The sequence below is a fragment of the Sceloporus undulatus genome, chromosome 1 (assembly GCF_019175285.1).
Source record: "Sceloporus undulatus isolate JIND9_A2432 ecotype Alabama chromosome 1, SceUnd_v1.1, whole genome shotgun sequence".
NCBI classification, from domain to species: Eukaryota; Metazoa; Chordata; class Lepidosauria; order Squamata; family Phrynosomatidae; genus Sceloporus; species Sceloporus undulatus.
In genome coordinates, this window is record NC_056522.1 from 353,609,921 (window position 1) to 353,635,301 (window position 25,381).

Consider the following 25,381-nt stretch of genomic DNA (forward strand, 5'->3'; position numbering starts at 1 on the left):
ATCACTGTGCTCTTGCTTTGAAAAGGAATGGAAAATTGTCCTTTTAAGATGTCTGAACTTGCTTCCTGAAGCAGCTCTTTGGGTGATAATTAAATCCACAGTGTTGGAAAAAACACATTTGGATCTGAACTTTAGGGGCTTTGAACCAATTCTATAAATTCCATTTTAGCACCAGAAAATGGAAAAGTGTTATTAAAAAAATCATAGTTGCTTTAGTGATAATTAAGGAAGTGCATATAAAATGGGGGAAATGTGTGGTTTGCCTCATTTACTGCACTTTGGTCAGGTTCTAAATGCTTCCTTGTTATGAAAGGACAAATTATGCCTTCTACAGTCTGATACATTGACTGCAATTAGAAAGGAACTGTCATGTTGGATCTGATAACTTGGGGTGAGTGCTACTCATTCATTGTGTGAGGAATATAGCTGCCACCTTTAATATGCCCCTTGCTTTGTCAGTTTTGTAACAAATGACTGCTGTAACATTTCTCCATCATGACATTGTGATGCTGTGGGGAAAGAGCTCACCTCTTATGAACCTCTCTCTCTCTTTTAAAGTTGCTGTGTTAGTCAGTGGCAAGCATTACAGGACTGAAATTACTCCATCTATAATGCTCATAATGGAAAATACCTCCATATACCTGCATGTAGAAAGCTGTTCTGATAGAGAATTTGATTCCCTTTGCCATGCCAGTTTTGTACACAAGGATGTTTTCTGCATGCAGCAGAGATTGATAATAAGAATCCACAATGTCCCCATCTCTGCAAAAACTGTATCTCTTTACTTTTAACAGCACCTCCCCCACTTTGAAAGAAGGTGCTTAATCTTCAGCAGATAAACACCTTTAGGTTGTTACACTACAGAATTAATGCAGTTTGATACTACCTTAACTATAATGGCTCCATTTGTGGAATCCTTGGATTTGTAGTTTTGCTGTGGCATGAGAATTCTCTGACAGAGAAGGCCAAATATCCCACAGAACTACAAATCCAAGAATTCCATAGCATTGAGCCTTGGCAGTTAAAGTGGTGTCAAATTGCATTGTTTCTGCAATATAAATGGAGCCTCAGAAAACTCCTGGAAAAGCTACTCTGCTTAGAAGCAAGTTACACAAGCAACAGCCACTGCTTTATTACAGGTGCATTTGGGCTGCTTCTTTCATAATAATGAGATTAGCTGGGGATGTGGCTTCCATTTTGTCTTGGGGTTGGCAAGTTGCCTATTCCTGGCATGCAGAATGCCTGTGATGTATGGCCATATTTAGACAGGATGCTATGTACATTCTAGATATAATATGCTACTATCATCCATTTGCCAAGCACGCTTTGAACGCCTAGATTTTAGCTATTTAATTAGATGCTAATAGAGTCAATAAATGTTAGGTAAGCCAATAAATGTTATTCCTTGATTTTTGCACTTTGAGTGATCTACCTCAATTGGGGTTTTCCCCTTTCTTTTCCAGTATACCATTGTCAGTTACTGGAATGCCTTATGAAGTACAAACAAGAAGTATGGAAAGTAAGTTTGTGATTAAACATGCTAATAATGTAATTTGAAATAATAATTGCTTATTTTAAAAATATATCACTTTCAATAATCAAATTAGTTGGAATAATTTACATGTGTGATCAGATCCCTTTCATGAGGTGTGGGGACAATATTTAATATTATACCACAATATGAATTTCTGTATGCATTTTTTCCATAGTGTATTGAGTTCTTTTTTAGATGTGACTCAGTATTGAGTGGTGCTATTGAAAACAGTGGTCTGTGGACCAGTACCAGTCCATAAGCTATAGGTTGCCAGTCCCTGGTGAGTTTCCAGGAAAGAAAGAAACGGATGTAGTCAATGGGCCAAATCTGGTGCCAGTCACTTACACATGGGGAGGGGGGGTATCCTGGTCCTTTCCATTAGATAATCATTTTTACTGGATGTTTTCAGTTGTTTTCTAATGTTGTTGATCGTTTAATTCCATTTTAAAGTAGTTGTTTTGTACATACGAAGTGTATTGTGTTTTGATTTCTAAGCTAGCTTGAAACCCAGTTTGGGCTGAAAAGGCCAGGTATTAATAAAGATGATGACGATGATGAGGACTGATTGATTGATTGATTGATTTACATTGTAGGAAGTGTTAAATTCTTTTGAAGATGTTTTATTTATTTACATGCACATTTGCGAGTATTTATCAGTCACATTCTTGCTCTCTGAGCCCCCCCAAATGACATGCAAATCTGAAGAGGGGCAAATTTTATATAAATCAGTTTTTTGAGAATGTGGGTATAGGATAGAGTTTGACTTTCAGCAATAGCAACAGCAATAGCATCTACATTTCTATACCGTTAAATAGTGAATTCAGCACTATCTAAGCCAGGGGTAGGCAACCTTTTTGAGCCGGGGGCCACGTTGCTGTCCCTCAGACAGCTGGGGGGCCAAAGCAAAAAAATAAATAATTAAATATATTTTTAAAAAAATTAAATATATAAATAAACCAGGACAAATGTAGGACAAAATTTTCAAATGGAAGACACTTTTCTTAAAAAATGGAGGACACGTGAAAAAATTTGCTGATTTTTAAAAAAATGTTAATATAAATGCATGTTTTTGAGGCTTCTATAGACAATTGCCCCACAAAGGCCCCGGCGGCAATCGGCGGCAGGACCAGGCTGGGGCCGGTCCCAAGGCCTCGCCGGGTCGCATCCGGCCCGCGGGCCACAGGTTGCCTACCCCTGATCTAAGCAGTTTACAATCTGTAAGCTAATTGCCCCCAACAAGCTTTACTTTACCAAAAGCTTTACTTTACTCATTTTACCAACCTACAAAAGGATGGAAGCCTGAGTCAACCTTGGAGCCCTAGGATTGAACTCACAACATTGTGTCTGAAGTACCAGCATTTTAACCATTGCGCCACCAGGACTCCTTGGTAGCCAGGGCAACTTAGTTAGCCATTATCAGATCAAAATTTCAGTGGCTCCTGGGTTCCTCTTTTTTCACACTCCTGAACTTAAACATAATGGAAGTCGAATAACATAGCCATCTTTCTTAGAGATGAACAGTTCAGCTCCAGAGCAGAGACTCTGTTGGTAGTCCCCTTTTCCATCCTGTCCTTGTCTCAATACATTTTCTCGCCCAACTGGAGCAGAGCTAGAATATTCTTTCCTTAAGGCACCAATTTGTTCAGTCTCTTAAGGTCAGCATTGGTACTTGATTAGTGAGATTTTGGCTGATCTTGGGACTGAATAGCAGAAATCTCCATATGTGGAATTGTGTATACATTGTGCTTTGTGTATACATTGTGCTTAAACGTTGTCTAAGTGAATCAAGACAGCAAATGTGCAACTGGATACACAACCAGATTCTCTGTGCAATCACATTATGTGTAATGGCACTGAATGCACACCATTTCTTCTACCTTGAACTGAACGAGGACCTTCTGCATCGAACAAAAATGTCCATGGGGGAACCTGGACATGAATAAGACATAGTATGAGTAGGTTTTCAAATTAGCAATAAGGGACAGCTGTAATTCATGAAATGCAGAGTTGGAAATTAGGAAGTAGCTATTAACAAGCTTGTGTCCTGCCTAAATACCAAATGAAAGTATTAATTTCAGTTAACCTCGTAATGTGTTTTCCTGCAAAACTAACACACTGTCCACATTCATGAATTACACAATGCACATGTTTCTGTCTTTATGAAGGACCTACATTCCCAAATATGGTATTTTTAGGTACCTTGTTCAGTTTATTCAAAATGCAAAGCTTTCCAACATACAAATAGGAATCGTATCTTATAATAAGGGTTGTATAAGGGACAAACGTTCTGGCATTCAAAAGAAATCCCTTACAATAAAGGCTACCTGCCAACCTTATAAAGGACAAGGTTTCTAGCCCTCAAATAAAGGACAACCCTTATAATACCTTATGAATACCTGTCAGCCTTATAAAGCACAATCTTTCCAGCCCTCAAATAACGAATGGCCTGGCAACCTTTACAAGACAAAAACAGCATAAGGTAAGCAATAGGCAAACTTCACAAGGAATTTCTGGCAGGCCCCATCCAAGCTGAATTTCCAGTGTGTGTTCAGGACAGTCAAGTCTTTTCCTTTTTCCTTTTTAAAATTTATAATTGGCTTGTAAAATTGGTTTCAATCTGTTTCCCCAAATAACCTTTATGTATTTAATTGCACTATTTAAATGCTTCCAAAAACTAAAATGAAATGAATCAGGATTTATAGATAGAATTTTTTATGTTTTGCAGTGGGAAGGTAACAGTGGTTGGTGCAATCATGCTGGCCACATGACCACCAGAGTAGTTCTTGGACAATGCTGGCTCTTCGGCTTAGTAACATAGATGAGCACCACCCTCTACAGTCGGTTATGACTAGACATTCATGTCAAGGGACTACCTTTACCTTTTTATACGGTGACATCTGAATCCTAACTGCTTGAAAAAAAGCAACAGTAAAAACACCTCTGCCTCCCCCTTTCTGAATTAGTTTGTTGAGAGGATAAAGCATGACATTTGGTATGACAAGACTCTGAATTAACTAACTAAATATAGGAGCTAAGCATATGCTCAGAGGCATCCGTATTCTTTAATTCTAAGAATATGTTTCTGCCTCCTCCTGAGTTAAGAAGGAGCACCTCTCCCTATATATGTCTGCCTGAGAACTGAGGCCTACTGGAGTGGCCCTCTGCTGTCTCCCACCAGTGGGGGCAAAACATTGTGGCGGGACATGGGATAGGGCCTTCTCTGTTGTGGCACCCGGGTTATGGAATACCCAGCCTTCAAAGGCCCAGTCGAAATGCTCCTGTGCCAACAAACCTCTCTTTGGTCAGTTGGTCTCAGAGACCTGCTGACAGTGCAGTCTGTTAGTAGATTTGGTCTGGTGTTTAAAATATGCCAGCAAACAAGCAAAAACATGGAGATGAAGTAGGGCTGGGGTGAGTCAGATTATGCTTGAGGTACATGTTAAGCTGAGATACATAGCTACAATGTTGGCAAAGTGTTAGACCAAGGTGAGGGTAGTCTTAAATAATTTTCATAGGCTGGGTAGGGTTTGGAATCAGCACAGCTTCAGCTGGCCTACTGCAGGTTCAGATAGCCCTCACCCATCTTTTCCAGTTAGGGCTGAAATCCTTTGTGATGCTGATGGAGTTTTGCTGGTATACTTACACAGGAGTTACTGGAGGGAATTGGGTGAAGGAATGAGGAGGTTTTCCTGGTACACACCTCAGACAATCACAAGCCATTGGTATTGGGAGGGTAGAGCTGAATTCAGGCATCTGACAGCTGTTGCACAATTTGGGGAAAATTGATGTACAAAGAGGAATGTACCACATTGTGCACCATCAAGAAAAGTACTTATGCTGGCATTAGTCATCAAAGGGGTTCTGACCAAAGTGTATTCAGACTGTCTAAGAAGCACTAAAATATTCATCATAGATTCATAGAGTTGGAAGAGACCACAAGGGCCATCCAAGCAGGAATACACAGTCAAAGCACCCCAGACAGGTGGCCATCCAAGCTCTGTTTAAAGACCTCCAAAGGAGACTCCACCACACTACTGTAAAACAGCTCCTAGTGTCAGGAGGTTCTTCCTAGTGTTTTGGTGGAATCCCTTTTCCTGTAGTTTGAATCCATTACTCTGGGTCCTATTGTCTGGAGCAGCAGAAGACAAACTTGTCCATATTCAGTAAGACAACCTTTCAAATATTTAAATAGGGCTATCATATCATCTCTTAACCTTCTCTTCTCCATCATTTTCTTATCTTTGCATGGGACTTGCTATACCTATGTATGCTGACACCTTCTGAAATTCAACTCATGATGGCCCTGTCATTCTCTTAGGACTTGCTGTATGTGATAGCATATGGCCCATCTCAAGTAAAGCCACCTGCAGTACAAATGCTTTTCCACTACTGGCCCAACTTGAAACCTCCAGGGGCAATAAGTGAATATCGAGGACTTCAGTACACAGGTGAGTTGAGCTGTGTATTCATTAGTCCTAGATGGAAACTGCTTGGCAGAAGGTTCTCAGAAATATGATAGAAATGGTTGTTTTTCTATCGCTTTGATTGTTTTCACATAAAGTGGGATATAAATAAAAGTTTTTTATTATTATTTTATGTGTCTTCAAACTCCTGTCTATAATCTGTCTACCGTTTTGTAAAAATGTTTATATGTGGCTGTCTATTCCTGGATGAACATGTTCTCTAATATGTAAAGCAATAAAGCTGCACAGGGGAGATAGAAAGAGTTTCTTACTTTCTAATTAGAAAATAAATTCTATGTTGGAGGAAGCTTACAGAGAGATCGTATGCAATGTCTCCCACTTATGGTTTTGAAGCATCTATGGAAGGATGTTTTAGGTATATAGAGGATATCCTCTCTTAGGGCAGAGGGTTGGTCTAGGTGATCCATTGGGCGCCTTCTAATTCTATGATTCTATAATGACATTATGAAGTTGTGGAATAAGTCTGTTTTGCAACAAGTCATCTACAGACAAGTGTGGGACAATTCCCTTTTGATACCACTATGGCTGGGTAAATGCATTCTTATTTGGAGTCAATAAGGGTAAGAAACACTTTATTTTTTTGGATGTTTGCACCAGTCTCATATTCCCTTTTAACTCTCATGTAGGGCTATTTCACACATATTTATAGTTTACTTGCTTTCTCTTATCACTTGATGATTCAGCAGATGAGTCACAGCTACACAGCTGAACTGACATCACTGATAAATACTATTCTTCACATATTAGGATGCTTTTCTCTATGTTCACTTTATGAATGTGTAATCAGCAGCTCTGTCTCCACCATATTAGAAGAGACATCTGCGACAGGGATGATGGAAAAATTAGTTTATTTGGCACTTTAATATGAATTTACTATATTCATACGTTCTGAGGTTGTAAACAAACCAGAATATTGTTTTTGGTCAATAATCACACTTTTCTGAACTTTGAGGTACAGTTTGCATTTCTTTTTTAAAAAATGAATTTATCATAAAAAGTGTGCACAAAAAAGAGCTTTATTTCAGAGGAAAATCCTTTACAAAATGTGTGTATCTGTAAAATGTGCACAAAGGAATATATTTTCAAAGAATGCACATAGAAATACATACAACCTGGAGTGTAGGCTTAAAAAAAACAACACCCAGATTCACAAACCGATATAGAAATGGGATGGAATAAACCTAAATTATCTTGATAGATTTGTCCATCCTTGCTGTGCTGGGTGTAGTATTGGGAATATGGGAATATTGCTTTTCAGAATTCTGGATCATGTGCAGTCCCATCTATGCATAGGTCCTGGTGCACATGACTGCACAGTCTGTTTGGTGTGTAGACTCTGTATATGTGTTGCTTCTGTGTTTGTGGATCTCCCACTCTCTGTTTTTGCATGTTTATGTGTGAAGAAAAATCCTAACATATACAGTTGTCTGATGATGTGATACAAGTGCTACATGTGATTTTGATCTGTGGCTGAAACCAAATGCCACTTTTTTTTAGAGCAATGGGAACAGATTTCAATTGTCTTTGGTGTCTTCTGTATCAGCATTTCTTTCTTTTACAGGGCTGAAGGGGATGGTGGGGTGGGGTGGTGGTGATGGTTCTGCAATTGCCACAGTTGGCCCACTGTAGATAGTGATGACTGACTGGCAACTATCATACTATCAAGAAAGTCCCCACTATTCCCTGGAGCTATTTTGCACTTTTAAAAAGTCTGAATTTTATTTTATGAAAACAAACAATTAAATTTAATATTGTTAATAAAAACAGTTAATTTTTTTTACAAAAGTTTAAAATGTTCCATTCTGTTAAAAATTTCTTTAAAAATATCACATCTTAACAGATTTTCACTTTAACTACATGGAACTATGTACATGGAAATACTTTTAGGCTGTGCGTATGATACTGTAATTTAAAGGAATAATTTTAATTTTGCTAGTTGCTTATGTCACAACTATTTCCATACATTCAGTGATGCACAGGAATTAGGATTTATGAATAACATTAGTACAAAAACCATGACTAGGGATTCTGTATGGTGTGGCGTGGGAGGAGGTCAGTATATGTGGGGGTGACACCATGAGTTACCACACTGGATGACACCAACCCTAGTGATGCCATTAGTTCCCACTGTCCCAATTTGCAAGGACAGTCCTGATCAGTCCTCTGACTGACTTTTTGAGCTGCTTTTAAAATGTCCCAGTTTCTTTCTCACTCTCCCCCTTTCCCCCTTTTCCCCTCACTTACTTCCATTGGTGCAAATAGAGTTCAAAGTACAAAAGTAGTTTGCACTCAGTTAACTCAACAGTAGGGAAAGGGGAAGAGAGGGCAGAGTCTTGCCCTTTCTAGTAGGCTCAGGCAAAAGCAAACTGCTGTAGCCTCTCCTACGTTATGTGCTCTTCCTCATTAATTTTTTATTCCCATTTTGATCATATTCTGGTGTTCCTTGGCCATATGTGTCCTGGTTTTCACCTGAAATGTTGGTGGGTATGAAAAAGATCTTTGCCTGCCAGTGGAAAGATAACTAAGAGGCTAACCTTGCCTCCCAGGGGAATAATTTTACATTTGGAATGTAAGGAGATGTTCTATTTTGATGCCTTACCTATTTCACCATAGCTAATAGCTCTGGATTCTGAAGCAGGATTCTTTCCTATGGACTGCTTGAGATATTTAAAAAAGAGTTATTGTTGGATACTGATCCCATTGCAAGCATGTGCTCTCACTGTACTGCAGCAGCTCCATACTTGTCAGAGTTCTTCTCCCATTAGAATGGGAGATGACATTCTGAATCTGGCAAAATGTTGAGATCTAAGCCGAAGGCCAAATGGAGTCATCTGAAATTCATATAGTTGTTATCATTGCTCTCATTCAGTGCTGTGCCTATGCATTATTTAGCTGTTGGTTAACTTCTGTGTGTTTGTCCATGGTGGTTTTGTTTTTCAGCATGGAATCCCATACACTGCCAACACATTGAATGCCATAATGCCATTAACAAGCCAGCTGTGAAGGTAATGGAGACTTTTGCACCCCCTTAGTATGCACCCAATGAGGAGCCACTCCACATATTTCCAAAAGCCCTTGGCCTTTTTTAAACCTGGCAGTGCCATAATTTAAATGCTAGGCAGTTTGTTGAGATGATATGGCTTCCCTTTCAGTTTTTAATCCTCAATGTGGCAGAATTAGATGTTACAAAATTAGAAACTAAAAGGAAAGTCGTGTGCCACATGCTCGATCTGTGGCACTGTCACATGAAATGAAATGTTTGCAGTAATTGATGTAGTTTGTTGATATTTGCCATCAAGTTGGCTTCAACATATGGCAAACCTATGAATGAAAGAGAATTTACAAGATCTGCTCAGGTCTTGCATGTTCAGGGCTATAGCTTACCTGATTACTTCCAGTTTGCCAAGCATTATAGTCTTTTCCAACCAATCACATCTCACGATCTGTTCAAAATACAACAACCTTCATTTGGTCACCTTGACTTCTAGGGAGAATTCAGGCATGATTTCCTCTCAGACTCATTCTTTGGTCTATAGACTCATTCTTTAGTCTATAGTACATCCCTGTAGTACTATCCTTCGGTTGTTGTTTTTTAAAAAATAGATTGCCTGCAAAACAGGAATTTTCTGTTCAAATCCATCACCTGTTCTTGCAAGCCACATAGCCATCAATTGTCATGACACACTGTCTCCCATTTCTCTTGTTGACATAAGGACCCTCTGGCATGTGCACACTCTGTACTGGACAGACCTCTTGCCATATTAGAAGCCAAGTCAATCCAGTAAAAGAAAGCACCAAATTGACCTCTCTGTATATGACAGGGATGATCTTCAACATGTTAGACTGTCCTTCCCATTGCCCCTCACTGTTGGCCTTGCTAGTTAGGGTGCATGAGGGTTGCAGTTCAACCACATCTGCAAGCAACACATCCTCTAACCCTAAAATATTCCTGCATGTTTATTTTTACCTGTTTCCAACCCCAGATCAGAGGAAGTTACTGTTTTCTGTCTTTTAGCTACAGAACTATAGTGTTGGACAACTAGACTTCTGTGCTTTCTGCATAACTGCACTTCCTGTAGGCTGTTTAGAAATAATTAAAGCAAAGCTGCTCATGAAGAGAGCTTGTGTTCTCTTACACTCCCAGAGGAGGGCAACAACATGATGAAATTGTCCTCCACATCCCCTAGGCCATTTGGGGCATGATCCCCAATTTTTTGTGGGTACTCATGCTTCCAGGGGGTTGCAAGCACAGCCTTAGGATAACGTTCTCTGCCCCCTTTCCATAAGCTTTATAAAAAGGGGATCAGACATTTTGGGCTGTCCAGATGTTTTGGACTACAAATCCTACAATCCATTACCACTAGCCATGCTGGCTGAAGCTTCTGGGAATTGGATTCCAAAACATCAGCAGCACCTCATACTTCCCACTCCTGTCCTCCAAATCCAGCATGCTCCCTTTCTACCAGTGAATTGCTCCCACAGTTCTGCAGGCAAACAGGTAAGATACTTTTTGGACATTGCTGTGAATAGCCTTCTCTGATCTCCCCCAACCCATTCTTGATGATATATACATTGATTTTATGGCCACTAGTTTTACCATGGAGAACTCAGCAAGCCCCAATAGGGTCTTACCAACCAAACCTATTCCATTAGAAATAATTCTTCTCTCACTCTCTCTCTCCAACTTCTTTCTTTGGAGCTAGAAGAGCAGCAGCAACTGTAATCCCAACAAAATTCATATCACTCATAACATACTTTGGAGTTATTGCTGGTGGCCCCACATCAGTGGACAAATAAGTTCAAAAATAGACGAATTTGACATTGCTTTAACTATCTTGGTTCCATCCTATGTAAACCCATGATTTGTAGTTTGGTGAGACAAGGCTGAATACCTTGCCAAACTAGAAATCCCAGAATTCCACTGGCTGGCACCATGACAGTTAAAGTGCTATCAAACTGCTTCATTTCCGCAGTGTGACTACATCTTCTGTGTTGCCTTTAACTTTTAGACTAAACTTTAGAATCAGTTCACTGTTTTACTGATATCAAAGCCCTGGCTGATAATGTGGCTTGCCCTTTCTTTTATATCTAAGCACTATTATAAGAAATAGAGGTACCTGCAGCCCATAAACATAGATTATCTTTTGTTACAGGACATTGTCAGCTGCCAGGGCTGTCCTAAGAGATTTTGCTGCCTGAGGCAGAGCAACAAATGGCACCTTAACTCCCCCAAGTCAACAGCAACCAATTCAGTTTGGAACAACAACAACAAAAAACCCCCAGTAAATCCCATGAATGCCCTTCCCTTTCTTAAATTACTTAGCTCTAAAGCCAGTTGCTAAGATCAATCAGAGTATACCTACTGAATGGATTGCTGAACTGCAAGTCAGTTCTTTCATAAATCCTATTGATCAAATGTGTTTAGACACAACAATTTGCTGCCCTTTCTTGCATTTGTTGGCGTTGGGAAGCAGTTTCATTCTGCCAAATGATAGGGCCAGCCCTGTCAACTGACAGGGAGGTTTTGACTGCTGGGGATTTGGAATTGTGGGCTGCAGCAGCTTTTTGGAGAGAGAAACTGATTCTGTCCTTCCTGTGTGTTTCAGATGTGCATAGACCCTTCCTTATCTGTGGCTTTGGGGGATAAACCACCCCCTCTCTACCTTTGTGAAGAATGCAGCCAGAGGATTGCAGGGTGGGTAGACTAAGAGAGGCAAAAACAATGAATTGAAGAATCAAAGTCACAATGAATGTGTGAATCTTCTGCCCTACAAACCTGTCTAATGCCTTGGGACCTAGTGAAGTGAAAAACAAAAAGTGTATTCCTTAAGTTGGAAAGTGAACTGCCAAAGCTGATTGAGAGCAGAATAAAGGAAACCAATTGCCAAGTCAGTGCCAGTACTGCATGATTATTTAATTGGGGAAATCAATTTACTCTAATTTATTAGACACCCAATCCACTTGGCATCACTCAGCCCACTGAGCATAATAAGAAACGATTTTCTTTTTTGTGGTGGAAACAAGGCCAATCTCACCTGAAGCAGTAACTGAGTCCTGATCAGAAAGGACATAATTACTTTAAGGAAGGTCAAATAGGGATCGAAGTATTTTGGCAAGTCCGGGGATGAAAATATGGAAAGATGGACAGGATGCAGGACATCAAAATGCAAGCCCCTAGATTCAGTGGCAGAGTCTTTTCCAACTCAGTGGCCTCTAGATAGATTACAGCTCCAGTCATCCTTAGGCAGCATAGCCGCTGGCAAAAGGTTATATACCTGATTGGGAAAGACTGCAGTAGAATTTGCCCAGGTCTTCTCTCATCTCACAGCCTACAAAGAAATTCCCTCCATCCCTTTTAAAATATATTTCCACAGGCCTAGTGGCCTGATTTTCCTTTTCTAAAAGACCATATCCACCAGATCATGCTGCCTGTTTTTAATTCTCTTGCAATTTGTTTAGAAAAGAAGGCTAGGTTAATGGCAGGTATTGAAAATGTAATGAACAAAGCATCATTGCCCATATTATGCAAATATATTGTGGTGAAAGGCAGTGTTTTTTTTCTTGCCCTTTGAGAGCCAATGTGGGCTTGTTAGACTAGAACTGAGAAGACCCAGGTTCAAATCCTTGCTCAGAGAGAAAGAGGGACGGAGGGAGGGAGGGAGAAGCTGGTGCTAGAGAAACAGAGTGACATGGGGAGATAGAGAAAGAGAGAAGGAAGAGAAAAAGAAAGGAAGTGTCATATAGAGACGTATAGAGAAAAATGGGACTGTCAAAGAGAGCCAGCTTGGTAGAGTTGTTTGAGCTTTGGAGTATGACTATGACTATGACCAGGATTCAAATCCCTGCTCAGCCATGGAAACCCGCTGGGTGAACTTGGGCAAGTCATACTCTCTTAGCCTTAGAGGAAGGCAACCATCCTGAACAAATCTTGCCAAGAAAATCCCATGATAGGTTCACCTTAGGATGACCATAAGTCAGAAACCATATGAAGGCACACATCAGCAAACAACAGATAGAGAAAGTGAGAAGAACAAAAGGGGATGCCAAAGGGAAAAAAAGAGATAAAAGGGTATCATAGAAAAAGAAAGAAAGGCCAAAAAAATTGTGGGAAGAAGGGAGAGGGAGATAGAACAGCAGAAAGAGAGGAGAGAAAAGCATGAGTATATTGTACTCAATTTTATTTCTAGCTCCTCTTACCACCAGCTTCAGTTTCATCCTCTGCCAGCACACAGTCTTTTAGGAAAACTGGTTTTCAGTTAAAATGGGTTCCTTTATGGCAGTGCCTGGAATAAAGGGATTATTGGAAGGGGGGATTAAAAAGAGTTCCCAACTGCTTCTCTGTAAAATTAGTGTACGGAATTTGGTACAAAACTAGTTCTTCACTTGTCATTTATTAAAGCCAAGGCATACATGACCTCCTCTCATCAAGATACAGTTCTCTCCCCCCCTGCCTTTAAGGCATTTAAATGAGAGCATTTTTATTGTGCAATAAAAAGCAATATCACTAAAGAATAACATCTAGTCTAAGGTTGATGTTCACTAAAGGACAAACAAGAACTTTAAAAAATACACTGCAGCTGCAACTTTTTAATATCATTTTGCCTCAGTTTCAAAATCCAGCCATTGTCAGATTTTAGGACAAATGTATAAAACCTCTCAGAAACCTAAGACCTAAGGTGTGCTACTTATTCTCTCTTGCTTCTTTAGAACTGCCTTGGCATCACAGCAATATAATTTAAGAGGACTGGAAGCAACAGCAACAAAGTAATTTAATTTTCCAAAAGTCACTTTGGTTTCAAAGTCATCTTTGACGCAAACCTCAAGCAAAAATAATTTGATTTGCTAGCAGGAATGGCTTTTAAAAGAGGCATAGTGTCTTTGGCAGTGCAGCAGCTTGTTCTCTGATGTTTGCTTCACACCTTTTGCCATCTGAAGATAATCATGGTGCTCTGGGCCTTTTCATCTTCTGAATTAAAATCTTCAGAGAGGAGAGAACGTGGCCGATTTGACATCAGCGCAGTGGCAATTTGCAAGAAATGCAGTGAGACATAGTGGGTTACTTAACACATTCCCATTTAGAAATAAAAAACAATGGGCTTTATCCTAGAGAGGGTTGGAAAGAAAGGGCATTTTTGCTAGTTTTTCTCTCTCCCATGTTTGCAAGCACTGACTAAGGAGCTTATTGCACTAGAAAAGAAAGTGGAAGTTCAGCCGGATAGTAGCACCTTTCTGTGTGGCTTACAGCATGACATCGTAGTGCTTCAATTCTCTTCTTGTGGGGGATGGTTGTAAAAGTGCATCTTTTTTTCTTGACAAAAGATGTGCTTTTATGACCGTCTCCAATGGGAAGAGCACTACAGTGTCAAGTGGTAAGACATGTAGAAAGGTGCTACTATCCAGCTAGTGCAATAAGCTCCTTGCAAATGAGTATGGTACCTTGAAACTTCCTGAGCAAAAGCATCAGAGCCATGCAAATGAGGAAGTAGACCAAGCCTACAAAAGTGTTATGCTACATGTTTCACTGGGTTAGTCTCAAAGGTGCTACAAAATCCCTTTGTGTACTGATATTCTAGACTAACATGGCTATGTCTCTGAATTCTGTTACAAATAATGAGCTATTTCTTTTTGAAGTAAGGGAGGCATCACTAAATTACATTCAGTCATAACACAATGAGGGATAACTTCATACTTTTGTAGGGCTATTGTAACTGGTTTTAGTTACTGTTATGGTATGTGTTGACTCATTTGTTAAGTGTGTTCTTCATCATAGGTCCACTGCTAGTAGCAGTCAGAGGTATTTTTAAAAAAGTGACTTAATCAGTTACTAAAGTGACTAAAACAACAACTAAATCAACATTTGAATGATGCAAAAGGAAAAGTTTATTTATTTATATTAAATGGCAGGTTTAGCCATAGCAAGCTCTTTTGTAAGACATTGTAACTGAAACTGTACATAATTACTTCTTATAAAATAACTTTTTAAGACCCTCGATTGTCTTATAATCATAACTAGGGGGGGACCACCCTGTAAATTTAGAAGATTACTGTTTTGATGGGGAAAAAACATTCTAAACTGCTCTGATTCTTCTTTTTCCTTTTAAGGGATCACAGTGAATGGTTGATTGATGTTCTTTTACCACAAGGTAAGACTGAATTTAAAGTTGGATAGTGAACTGTATTAACAATTTGGTGATATGGGATTTTATAGAATCATAGAATTGTGGGATTATAAGGATGCTCAAAGGACATTCAACCAACCTGCTATATCAGAGATCAGTGGTAAGGTACATGACTTGTATGTAGAAGATCCCAGGTTCAATCCCCAGCACTGATGGATAAAAGGTAAAAGCTGATACCATGGACAGCTACTTGCCACTGGCAGTAAACCATATCAGAACTAATGACCAAAAGTCTTGAAATACATCCACTTCTATTGTGCTTCATTAGAATGCTGTGTGAGAATTGATAGGGGCTCTTCACATCTCACAATAATAATGCTATATTACACTTTAATTGCCATGGCAACATCTTGTGGAATCCTGGGATTTGCACTTTAGGGAGGGATCAGACTCTCTCAGCTTCAAACCCCCTCTGAAGAAACTTGCCAAGAAAACCCTGTGATTAGATTCACCTTAGGGTTGCCATAGGTTGGAAACAATTTGTACACAACACACGCATATGAAATTATCAGACAGATTTATCTGGTGCTTTACCAAGTTACAAACCCCAGCCATTCCATAGGATGTTGTCATGGCAGTTAATATGGAATCATAGAGCTATACTTGTGTAGTATGAAAGGGCCTCTGGTATGCCATGAGAAATTAATTGCGTATAACCGTTAACATCTTCAGGTGAGCCAGGAGCAGAGTTGGGAAAGATGGGGGTTTTTTGGACTCCAAAACCCAGAATCCCCAGACCAGCATGGCCAATTGGAATTCAGGGAGTCATACTCTACAGAACTGTTTCATACTCTGATCTGGGGTATTCACCAATGAAGCCTTGCAAGGAATTCGCTCTGTACACAGAGTAAAGTAAATTTTGGAGCATGGCACAGGACTGTGGCCACTAGTACCACCGCTAATATTTCTGGTTGTACCTACTGTACTATCACCTACTCCTGTGCTTTAACCTGGGAGTGATAGTCATCCATCCCAAGGGCAAGTTGCAGCCCTCCAAGGCCCTTTCTGTAGGCAATTGCCAAAGATTGGGGAGTTGTATCAGACAGCCATGGGACCTTGGGGACCACCTTCTAGCTGTGCCTTTTGCCCTTGATTTTTTAAAAACATTTTTTAAAAACTATTTTTTCTAAAACATGCCCGAAAATGTTTGTGAGAGCATTTTTTCCAAAAAAGGGGGCATTTTAAAAAAATTCAGCTACCCCAATTTTTTTTGGAGGTGGGGAGAGATCTGAGGGCCTCAAAATAGCCTCAGGGGCCACACTTTCCCACCTTGATTTGCAAGAACTGGAATTCTGTTATTGGGACACGTGTAACAAGCTGTTGAACAATGGCTGTGTACATTCAGACACTATCCATTCCTGTGAGTCATATTTTCTTCAGAAAAAAATTTAAGACCTGTCCAATATAAAGCCCATGTTAGGGTAGTGATCATAACTGTTTTGATCTTCCGTTTACCTTCCCCTTACAGCTGAAATTTCTGCTATATGTCAAAAAAAGGTAAGACATCTCTGTATATGTCATGGGGATCATCCAGCTTTTGGTTTGCTTTTGTCTTCTCTCCATCATGCACTGTGCAAGTTTTCCATTTTCATCTCTGTCATTACCTTTCCTAAGAAAACCAGGTACCGGAAAACATGGAATAGTACTGAAACATGTTGACTTTAATGTTCTGATTAGTCAATATTGTGATTTCAAGTGCTGTTTTGTTTACATTGTCCAGTTTAGCAGGACTGCAATCCATGAAGGTTTCCGGCTACTCGAAGCTTATTGAAAGGAATGGAAGTTGCAAGGATAGTTTAAAGACCCAGGAAAAGAATTCATGCTCATAAATTAAACATGCTCCTGAAATGATTTTCTTTGTTCATTATTCCCATTCACTGTTTTCCTTTGAACAAGAACAGTTTGGTCACATGTTCTCATTCTAGAATTGCTTCTGTCAGTCTTTGCACCATAGAATTGTTATCACTATTCTGTATGGACATAGCTCTTCACTTATATCATGAATAAATAATTGCAAATGTTTCATTCCTGCTGGGAAAAAGTATGAGCTTTTCTGTGTATTTTCCAGTGACATTTAATACTTTGGGAATTTTTGTTAAAAAGTACAAAAACTTGTTTCATTGTTTTCTATGTGGAATACTCTGTGCCTCAAAAGCCTTAATTTGCACATTTTTGGGGTAAAAAGTCCAAATTACTGTGTGTGTTTTTTTTGAGGACCAGAAAATGTATTCCTTGATGTTGTTTCTCTGTTCTTCTTCTTCTTTTGTAAAAAGACTGCAGTTGGGCTATTTCTTTAGTACAAATAAATAAATGTTGATAAATTTGTGTAAGCTTTTGAGTTGTTTAGGAAACTTCCCATCGGACTGGATGATACAAGGCAGTAGGGGATGGAGGAAGAAACAGAAAAGTCCAAAAATGTGGCCAGTTGTTGTGGTCATCACATTTCCTTTCCTAATCCCTGGTTTTTTTGGTTGTTGTTGTTGATTTTTGGTATTGCCTAGCTTGACTAAGAGCAGCAGAGAATTCAAAAGCTTGCACATGTCTACTGGTTGCATTAAAGTGATTGCCCAACTGTAGAATTGGGGATTTCCCCATGGCATGTACCTGTACAATCATCTTTTTGCCCCTTCTTCTTGTTTTAGGATAATTGAGGCATAGTTTAGATAAGGTTATAAAGTCAGTGGTAAAGTGCCAATATGGTGTAGCAATTTGACTGTTGGTCTTGGATCAGCGTTCCAATCCCTGCTTGGCCAGGGAAAGCCACTGGGTGACCTTGGGTAAGAAGCATTCTCTCAGCTTTAGAGGAAGCTAATGGCAAATTTAATAAATCTTGCCAACCCCAACCCAACCTGGATAGGGTTGTTCCAAGTCAGAGTCAGTTTGAAAGCACAACAACAAGAAGAACAGGATAAGTGGTAAAGGAACAGTAACCAAGCTGGAAAGTGATGAACAGAGTAGAAAGCCAAAGCATGTCACAATGAAAACATATCTCTTTCAGAGTTCTGGAGTAGGGGTGCCACCTGAAAAGTGGCAAGGGGTCATCTGCCTTTCATGATTGTGTAGAAAAGGGAATTTCAGCAGCTGTGGTGTGTCAGCAGGTTACAAGCAACACCTGCTGGGACGGGAATCAGCTAGAGAAGAGGGTTTTAGGACTGTAGGTTCACTGGATCATCTTTATTTGACATATGTCTAGGACTCAGAGATAATGGTGGGCACTAAGGAGGTTGAAGTCATTGTCTCCTGTATCCTGTGAGTGATATATTGAGATAACATGCCTATAGAAATACAGTAGAGTTATCATAGATCAGAAATTCAGATATTAAACTCTAAAACCAAAGACCTAGCCAAAGGCAACCAATTGATAGTCATATTTTACTGGTGGGGCACAAAATAATTAGCATAGTTGCTCAGCTATGTTAAAAGTTACTTGCTATTTTAAAACAATTAAGAGTGTGATGATATTGCTAATCTTAGGCAAATCAGCCAGAGATCTACCAATAGATTCTGATATTTTGCACACTCTGTTTTTTTCATCTGAAGAACAGGAAAAGAACATGGCAAAGAACACAGATATGAAATTGCAGTTTTAACTCTTTCAAAACTGGATACTAGGACTGTTTTCAGACACCTTTTAGGAGTTTTTGAAGAGTGTCTTAATTTGTTTTTAAAATATTTTTTATTCTTTGTATTGTTTTAAATGGTTTTTTATTTGTTCATTGCCTTGAGAGCCCTTGAAGTTTAGGGGGAGGGTGATACAGGGATGGGGGAACATGTTGCTTTCCAGATGCTGTTGGACTCTTACTCCCTTCAGCCTCAGGCAACACCAGCCACAGGTTAAGGACAATGTAAGTTGTAATTGAAGAACATTGTGAGGACACAGTTTTCCTGGCCCTGCTGTAGGCTGCAGCCTGTCTCTTCCAACCCATTCCAAGTGAATGGCTTCATAATTATTTCTTGGAACAGCTTCTTGAGTCTTCCTTTCAGGCCCTCCTAGTGGTTTAATTGCATTTATTTTTGCTCTTTTGCAGAACTGTAGCTCGCATGTTAGAAGAGCTGTCGTCACATGTTTTTCGGCCGGCTGCTGTGGTCGCCATGGGAACAGGCCAGTGCGCTACTGCAAACGATGCCATTCGAATCATCACAGCAGTGAAGTTGGAGCAACCGCTGAGACTCATCTCTACCAGACATCGCCACCTCCAATCAATACACGTGAATGTGGGGCTGAGGAGCTAGTTTGTACTGTAGAAGCTGTCATCAGGTAACCTACCCTAGGAATTCCCACCCATATGCCCACACCTATACCAACTTTTGTCCTATTAATGCAAGGTGGGGAATACATGGACCTCCAGATGTTGTCAGACCTCAGTTCTCATCTGCCATAGCAAAGTCAATTGTAAGGCACAATGAAAGTTGCACTCCACCAAGATCTAGAAGACCATGTGTTCCTAATTCCTGCATTAGTGCATGGAAGTTACTTTAAAATTACAGTCGCCCCTCTAAGTCCATTGACTTGAAAATCTGTGGAGGGGCGACCGCCATTAACGTCAATGGGGTGTGTGCCTGTGGCACATGTCCCTCATGCACGCACCCCATTCATGCCTATGGAGCTTGAATATGCACGAGTGAGGGAGGGTCTACAACGGATCCCCATGAGTTCCAAGGGCCAAATGTATTTATTTTTTATTTATTCAAATATTTATATCCTGCTCTATGTGAAATATAGATTAAGATTATTATTATTTTATTTATTCCAATATTTATATCTTGCCCTATGTTTAAGGTTCTCCTTAAACCCCAGACTAGCATTCACTAAAATCAACTGAAACAAACTAATGAAACACCTGTACAAACAGGATAAAATCATGAGACTCCCAAAGGGTTCAATAAAACGCCATTCTTTCACCTGATACCAAGTGAAAGCCAATGTCTGTGCCAAGTGGGTGTCCTTTAACTACATACAGCTGAATATAGTCTCAAAGATTTTTTTGGAGTGCAATGTGTTATGCTCAAAGCTTGAAAATCTGTGATGCTGTTAGATGTTTTGAGACATTCAGGGGTGGGAATTATGTGTGTACCCATGTCCCTATCCCACATTTATTCCTGCATGCATTCATGTAAATACCTGAATGGGGCTAAAGTTTTCACAAAATAATTCATGGGCAATAAGAATCAGAGGTAGCGGACATGAAAACTGGGGGAAGGAGCATCAACAATTTAAGATATGCAGATGACACCATATTACTTGTTGAAAACAGATTAGGAAGGGCAGCCATGAAGGAACTAGATAGCATCTCCATGTGCAAAGCTATATAATTAAATATCAAAGTTGGAATAACCCATGCATACTAGTTCTTATTTCTAACTGTGAGTGTGAAAGCGGAATGATGAAGAAACCCGACAGGAAGAAAATAATCTCATTTGAAATGTGGTGCTGCAGAAGAGTTCTGTGGGTACCATGGACTGCTAAAACCCTGGTGGCACAGTGGTTAAATGCCTGTACTGCAGCCACTCAGTCACAAACCATAAGGTTGCAAGTTCAGTCCCAATCAAGGACTAAGGCTCGACTCAGGCTTTCATCCTTCAAAGATTGCTAAAATGAGTACTCAGCTTGTTTCGGGTAATTAGCTTACAGTTGTAAACCGCTTAGAAACTGCTTAGCTGATATGAAGCAGTATATAAATGAAGCTGCTATTGCTATTGCTAAAAAGACAAATGGGAATTCCCACTAGACATGAAGATGACTAAATTGAGATTGGTGTACTTTGGACATATTGTAACATGACATGACTCACTGGACAATATGATAATGCTTGGTAAAATGGAAAGGAGTAAGAAAAGAGGAGAACCACACATTGAATCAAGGAGGTCACAGCCCTCACTTTGGAAGATCTAACAGGCAGAGAAGATGATGACCAGTGCTCTCAGAGGTCTCTCATTCAAACAGCCATCATGTCAATTGCTCTCAAGTTGATCTTGACTGAGGATGACCCTGTGGATGAGATATCTCCAACACTCCCTGTCCCCCACTACTCTGCTTAGTACCTGTAAATTCATACCCATGGCCTCTTAAATGGAGTCTATCCATATAGCATGAAGCATTTCTATCTTTCTACTCCCCTCCACCTTTCCTAGCATTATTGTTTTTTCCAATGAGTCATGCCTTCTCATGATAGGCTCATAGTACAGTAGCCTCAGCTTAATCATCTTAGCATCCAGGGAGATTTCTGGCTTGATCTGTTCTAGGAGCACATTTGTTTGTCTTTTTGGCTGTCAACAGAATCCTCAGCACTTCTTCAACACCACATCTTGAATGAATTGACAAGAATGAATTTCTTTATAGATATGTTTTTGTTTTGTTTTTAGCCTGCTGAAAGAGGCTGAATTCCATGCTGAGCAAAGAGAGTATGAGCTCAATCGCAGGAGGCAGCTGGGCCTATCCTCTTCACACCACTCTTTGGACAATACAGACTTTGATAACAAAGATGACGACAAGCATGACCAGCGCCTTCTGAGCCAGTTTGGAATTTGGTTTTTGGTATGCGTTTTGGTCTTATGTGTTTTTAAAACTTCATTGGATTCCAAAGAAATGGCTAACATATCAAAAAGCTTTTTAGATTCTAGAGCAGCAGCACCAAAACATACAATACCTGGAATTCTGTGAGGAACTATGTTAGTGTAAAAATGTCATGCAAGTGGGTGCATTTTCTCAGATGTTGTGTAAATGTTGTCCCTAGTGTAGCCAATAATTTCACAAACACACTCAGACTTGTTTCACAGATCTGAGAGAGTGGGGAACTAATCAGCAATTGCACAACAGGTAAACACATGGAAGTGGCACCCACTGTGTTGCCAATTGTTTGGGCACACATAAATTGTATGAAGAAGTTCCAAAGAATGTATAGAGATTGGAGGTTTATGGAATTTAGCTGGTATTACACTGGAGAAACAGAATAAGGATTCAGAGCTGGCCAAGGACATTTTGCTGACTGAGATAAGGAATACAGTCGGCCTCCCCCATACATGGGCTTCCCATACATGGACTTGAGGCCATGCGAATGACAAACCCCATTTAGATGAATGGTGTGCCACTCCTGGGAGCACACCCCATTCATCTAAATGGGGCTTGAGCATGCGTGGAATTTGCTTTATGTGGGGGATGGTGGTGGTCCAGAATGGATCCCCCGTGTAAAGCAAGGGTCCACTTTACTCTCATTACTGTCTTTCTTTTACATTGATAATGGGGTTGGCTTCCCCACCACACCTGAAGGAAGCAATCAGAGTTAACAGGTGCAGGTTAGTTCATATTGACAAACAGCTCTCCTCTCCAACATTTTGCCATCAATTCTAGCATCCTGCCTAACTTTGCCTAGTAGGGAAGCTGGCCATGTGGTGCTTGAATTTTGTACAAAATCTCTAAATATGAATCTGAGACTGAAACAAAATCTTACAGTTAATTTTTTAAAGTCAGTAGTCTTTATGTTTAAAAGAGAAACATGAGCATAGTAAAACATTCCACTGTTTCTTTGTTTAATTTTAAATGTTTCCATTTTTTTTTACCATGAGTGACAAGAAGTCTTCTCTTATTGTCTTTTCCAAACATAGCCCTGGTACCTGTGCCACCATGCCTTTCTTTTTCCTCTTGTTATAATACAGTAGCTATAAAGCAAAAAGAATTTGTCTGAAACTAATGTCTTTTCCAGGTAAGTCTCTGCACCCCTAGTGAAAACACCCCTACAGAGAGCTTGGCACGGCTTGTCAGCATGGTTTTCCAGTGGTTCCATTCCACAGCATATATGATGGATGATGAAGTGGGAAGTCTAGTAGAGAAACTCAAACCTCAGTTTGTCACCAAGTGGCTGAAGACAGTGTGCGATGTTCGGTTTGATGTCATGGTGATGTGCCTTCTTCCTAAGCCAATGGAATTTGCAAGGGTAAGAAGTACATTTCCTTGATGTGCATGAGTTGAGTGTTGAGGGTATTGGACAGAGTATGGCCTCTGAACATCAAGTAGCCCTCAACCATTACCCCCCCAACATTTTTTTAAAAGTGGAGTGATTTGGGGTGTTTTTTGGCCTCAAACCAGCCCAATTCTTCCAAAACTGCCCCCTAAAATCAGTACTCCCCCAAAGACAAACCCCCAAAAGACAAACATAAGTCCAAAACGGTGGCCAGAAGTGATATTACACCAAAAAACATCAGTGTGGCCTGCCAGGTAGGTGAAAGGAGAAAAAATGGCTCTGGCCCCCAGTTGTGTATAGGGGTGAAAGAGACGGGTAGGAAAAAGTGGCTTGAAGCTGCCTTTTCCGAAAATGACCTGAGTCCCCACCTACCACATTGCTGGCTCCCAAGGCAGCTGGAGTGCACATGTCATGACTGCCTTGCATGGCTTCAAGCCGCATTGTTGAGTACTTTTTAAAAGTGTTCCCCCCACTATCCCTGCGCATTGTCACAGGAGCAAACCGCTGGCGATTGCCATCCCATTGAATGGCCATCCCTATAAACCTACACAGTCACACATGTAGTACAGGGCATCAGAGCAGAGGTGTGCCCATGCCGATGCCAACAAGGTACAATCATGCCCCCCTCTTCACCTCCCCTTCAGTCCATGCCCCCTCTTTGACTCTTTGCTTTGTGTATGTTTTACTTATCTCCATGAGAGGTGTCATGGTTTCTCTTTTGGGTATTGCCACTCCACCGCTCCATCCCTTCTAAACGTGCTCCTGTGACAGGGCATTTATATGCACAATTAGGGTTAGTGTTTGAATAGAACAGCCCTTTAGAGCCGCTCTGGCATCGCAACATTTAGACGTACATGCAAAAGGTGCACACTTTCAAGGAAGAAGTGGAAAAAGTGCAGCTCCTATTCAATCTGACTTTTCTCCCCATAATGCAGCTTGGGAACAGTTTCTGGCTGGCTTCGATGCGTGCATCATTTAAACAGCTCACCTCGAAGCTGGTCAAAAACCTGCCTATTTTAGCCGTCTTTTTTGCCCCATAGGTAGGTAGGTAGGTAGGTAGATAGGTAGATAGATAGATAGGTGTTGTATATGCATACACACATGCATACACACATATAGTGGCACTTAAATATTGGGCCACAGTTCTGTATCACCACACCTTCAAAAGGCTATTGTAGACTTTAATAAAGTATAGCGGTATAGAAAAGAGGAAAGGGTACAGTGTTTGGGACTATTAGGCTTATTAAAAATGGTGAGCTAGGGGAGATATGTCAGATAAAATTAAGCATGATATAGAAAATAGTAGGACTTTGATCACCTGTTAAAGTTGAACAGTGAAAGTTTGGGCATAGCTCAAAGAAGGTACTTCTCCCCTCTGGGATTTGTTGGCATAAGATGGTGTTGACACTTGACAAGTTGGAAGGTTTTAAAAGGGAACTGAATAATTTAATGGAAGTTAGATGACTAACCAGTGTGTCCGTATTCCCTTTAGTATCTAAGGAACTATGCCTTTCTCTATTAAATGCTAGAGAATATAAGGGGTTTCTATTGCATGCCTATCCAGCTGATGAGCTTCCCAGAGGCTACATGCTGTTCACTGTGGTGGGGACAGTATGCTTGACTAGATAGGCCATTTGTCTAATTCAAAATGGCCACCTTTATGCCCTTGCATTGTTATGTGTTGAACTGCAGTCTTTAAGAATCTAATGTCCTTATCAAGATATGAGAGAATAAAATGTACTGTTGTTAACTATCTACCCATATGGTATAACTGCACAGAGCTGTGTATACGTAGGTCTGTGTAGAAAGAATGGATCATTTATGAAGGTTTTTCCTGGAAATACCCTCAGGTGGGTGGATACTGGGACAAGTCCTGTAGCACCGTGATGCAGTTAAAGGAAGGTCTGAATCGGATCCTCTGCTTGATTCCATACAATGTGATAAACCAACCTGTGTGGGATTGTATTATGCCAGAGTGGCTGGAAGCCATCAGGACTGAAGTCCCAGACAACCAACTGAAAGAATTCAGGGAAGTATTAAGGTAGGTTGGGGTTTGTGGGAACCTTTCAACTTTTGTTGGCACCTTCTCTGTATGTGTGTCAATTATACCATGGAGAGAAAACCCATCTGGCTATCTGAACTACAGCTTGTGTGAACAGAATGGCATAGGAAGAGCAGCCACTGTGTAATTTGGAGGAAGTTTCAAGTATTGGATGAAAATTCATT

At 40.2% G+C, this 25,381-nt stretch overlaps 1 protein-coding gene across 8 annotated transcripts in view; it reads left to right on the top strand.

Annotated features, from left to right (window-relative positions):
- Positions 1–25,381, top strand: part of UNC79 (unc-79 homolog, NALCN channel complex subunit) — a 147,980-nt gene that overhangs the window by 32,208 nt on the left and 90,391 nt on the right. For 7 of the 8 annotated variants that reach the window (XM_042445517.1, XM_042445520.1, XM_042445521.1 and 4 more), the window contains 10 exons: positions 1,464–1,519; positions 5,853–5,982; positions 8,959–9,023; positions 11,625–11,713; positions 15,121–15,161; positions 16,666–16,694; positions 19,226–19,455; positions 21,561–21,732; positions 22,898–23,128; positions 25,006–25,196. In XM_042445517.1, the coding sequence (XP_042301451.1) occupies positions 1,464–1,519; positions 5,853–5,982; positions 8,959–9,023; positions 11,625–11,713; positions 15,121–15,161; positions 16,666–16,694; positions 19,226–19,455; positions 21,561–21,732; positions 22,898–23,128; positions 25,006–25,196 (1,234 nt within the window). Of the gene's footprint in view, positions 1–1,463; positions 1,520–5,852; positions 5,983–8,958; positions 9,024–11,624; positions 11,714–15,120; positions 15,162–16,665; positions 16,695–19,225; positions 19,456–21,560; positions 21,733–22,897; positions 23,129–25,005; positions 25,197–25,381 lie in introns of those variants that run through there. The other variant, XM_042445524.1, reaches the window with a different exon arrangement.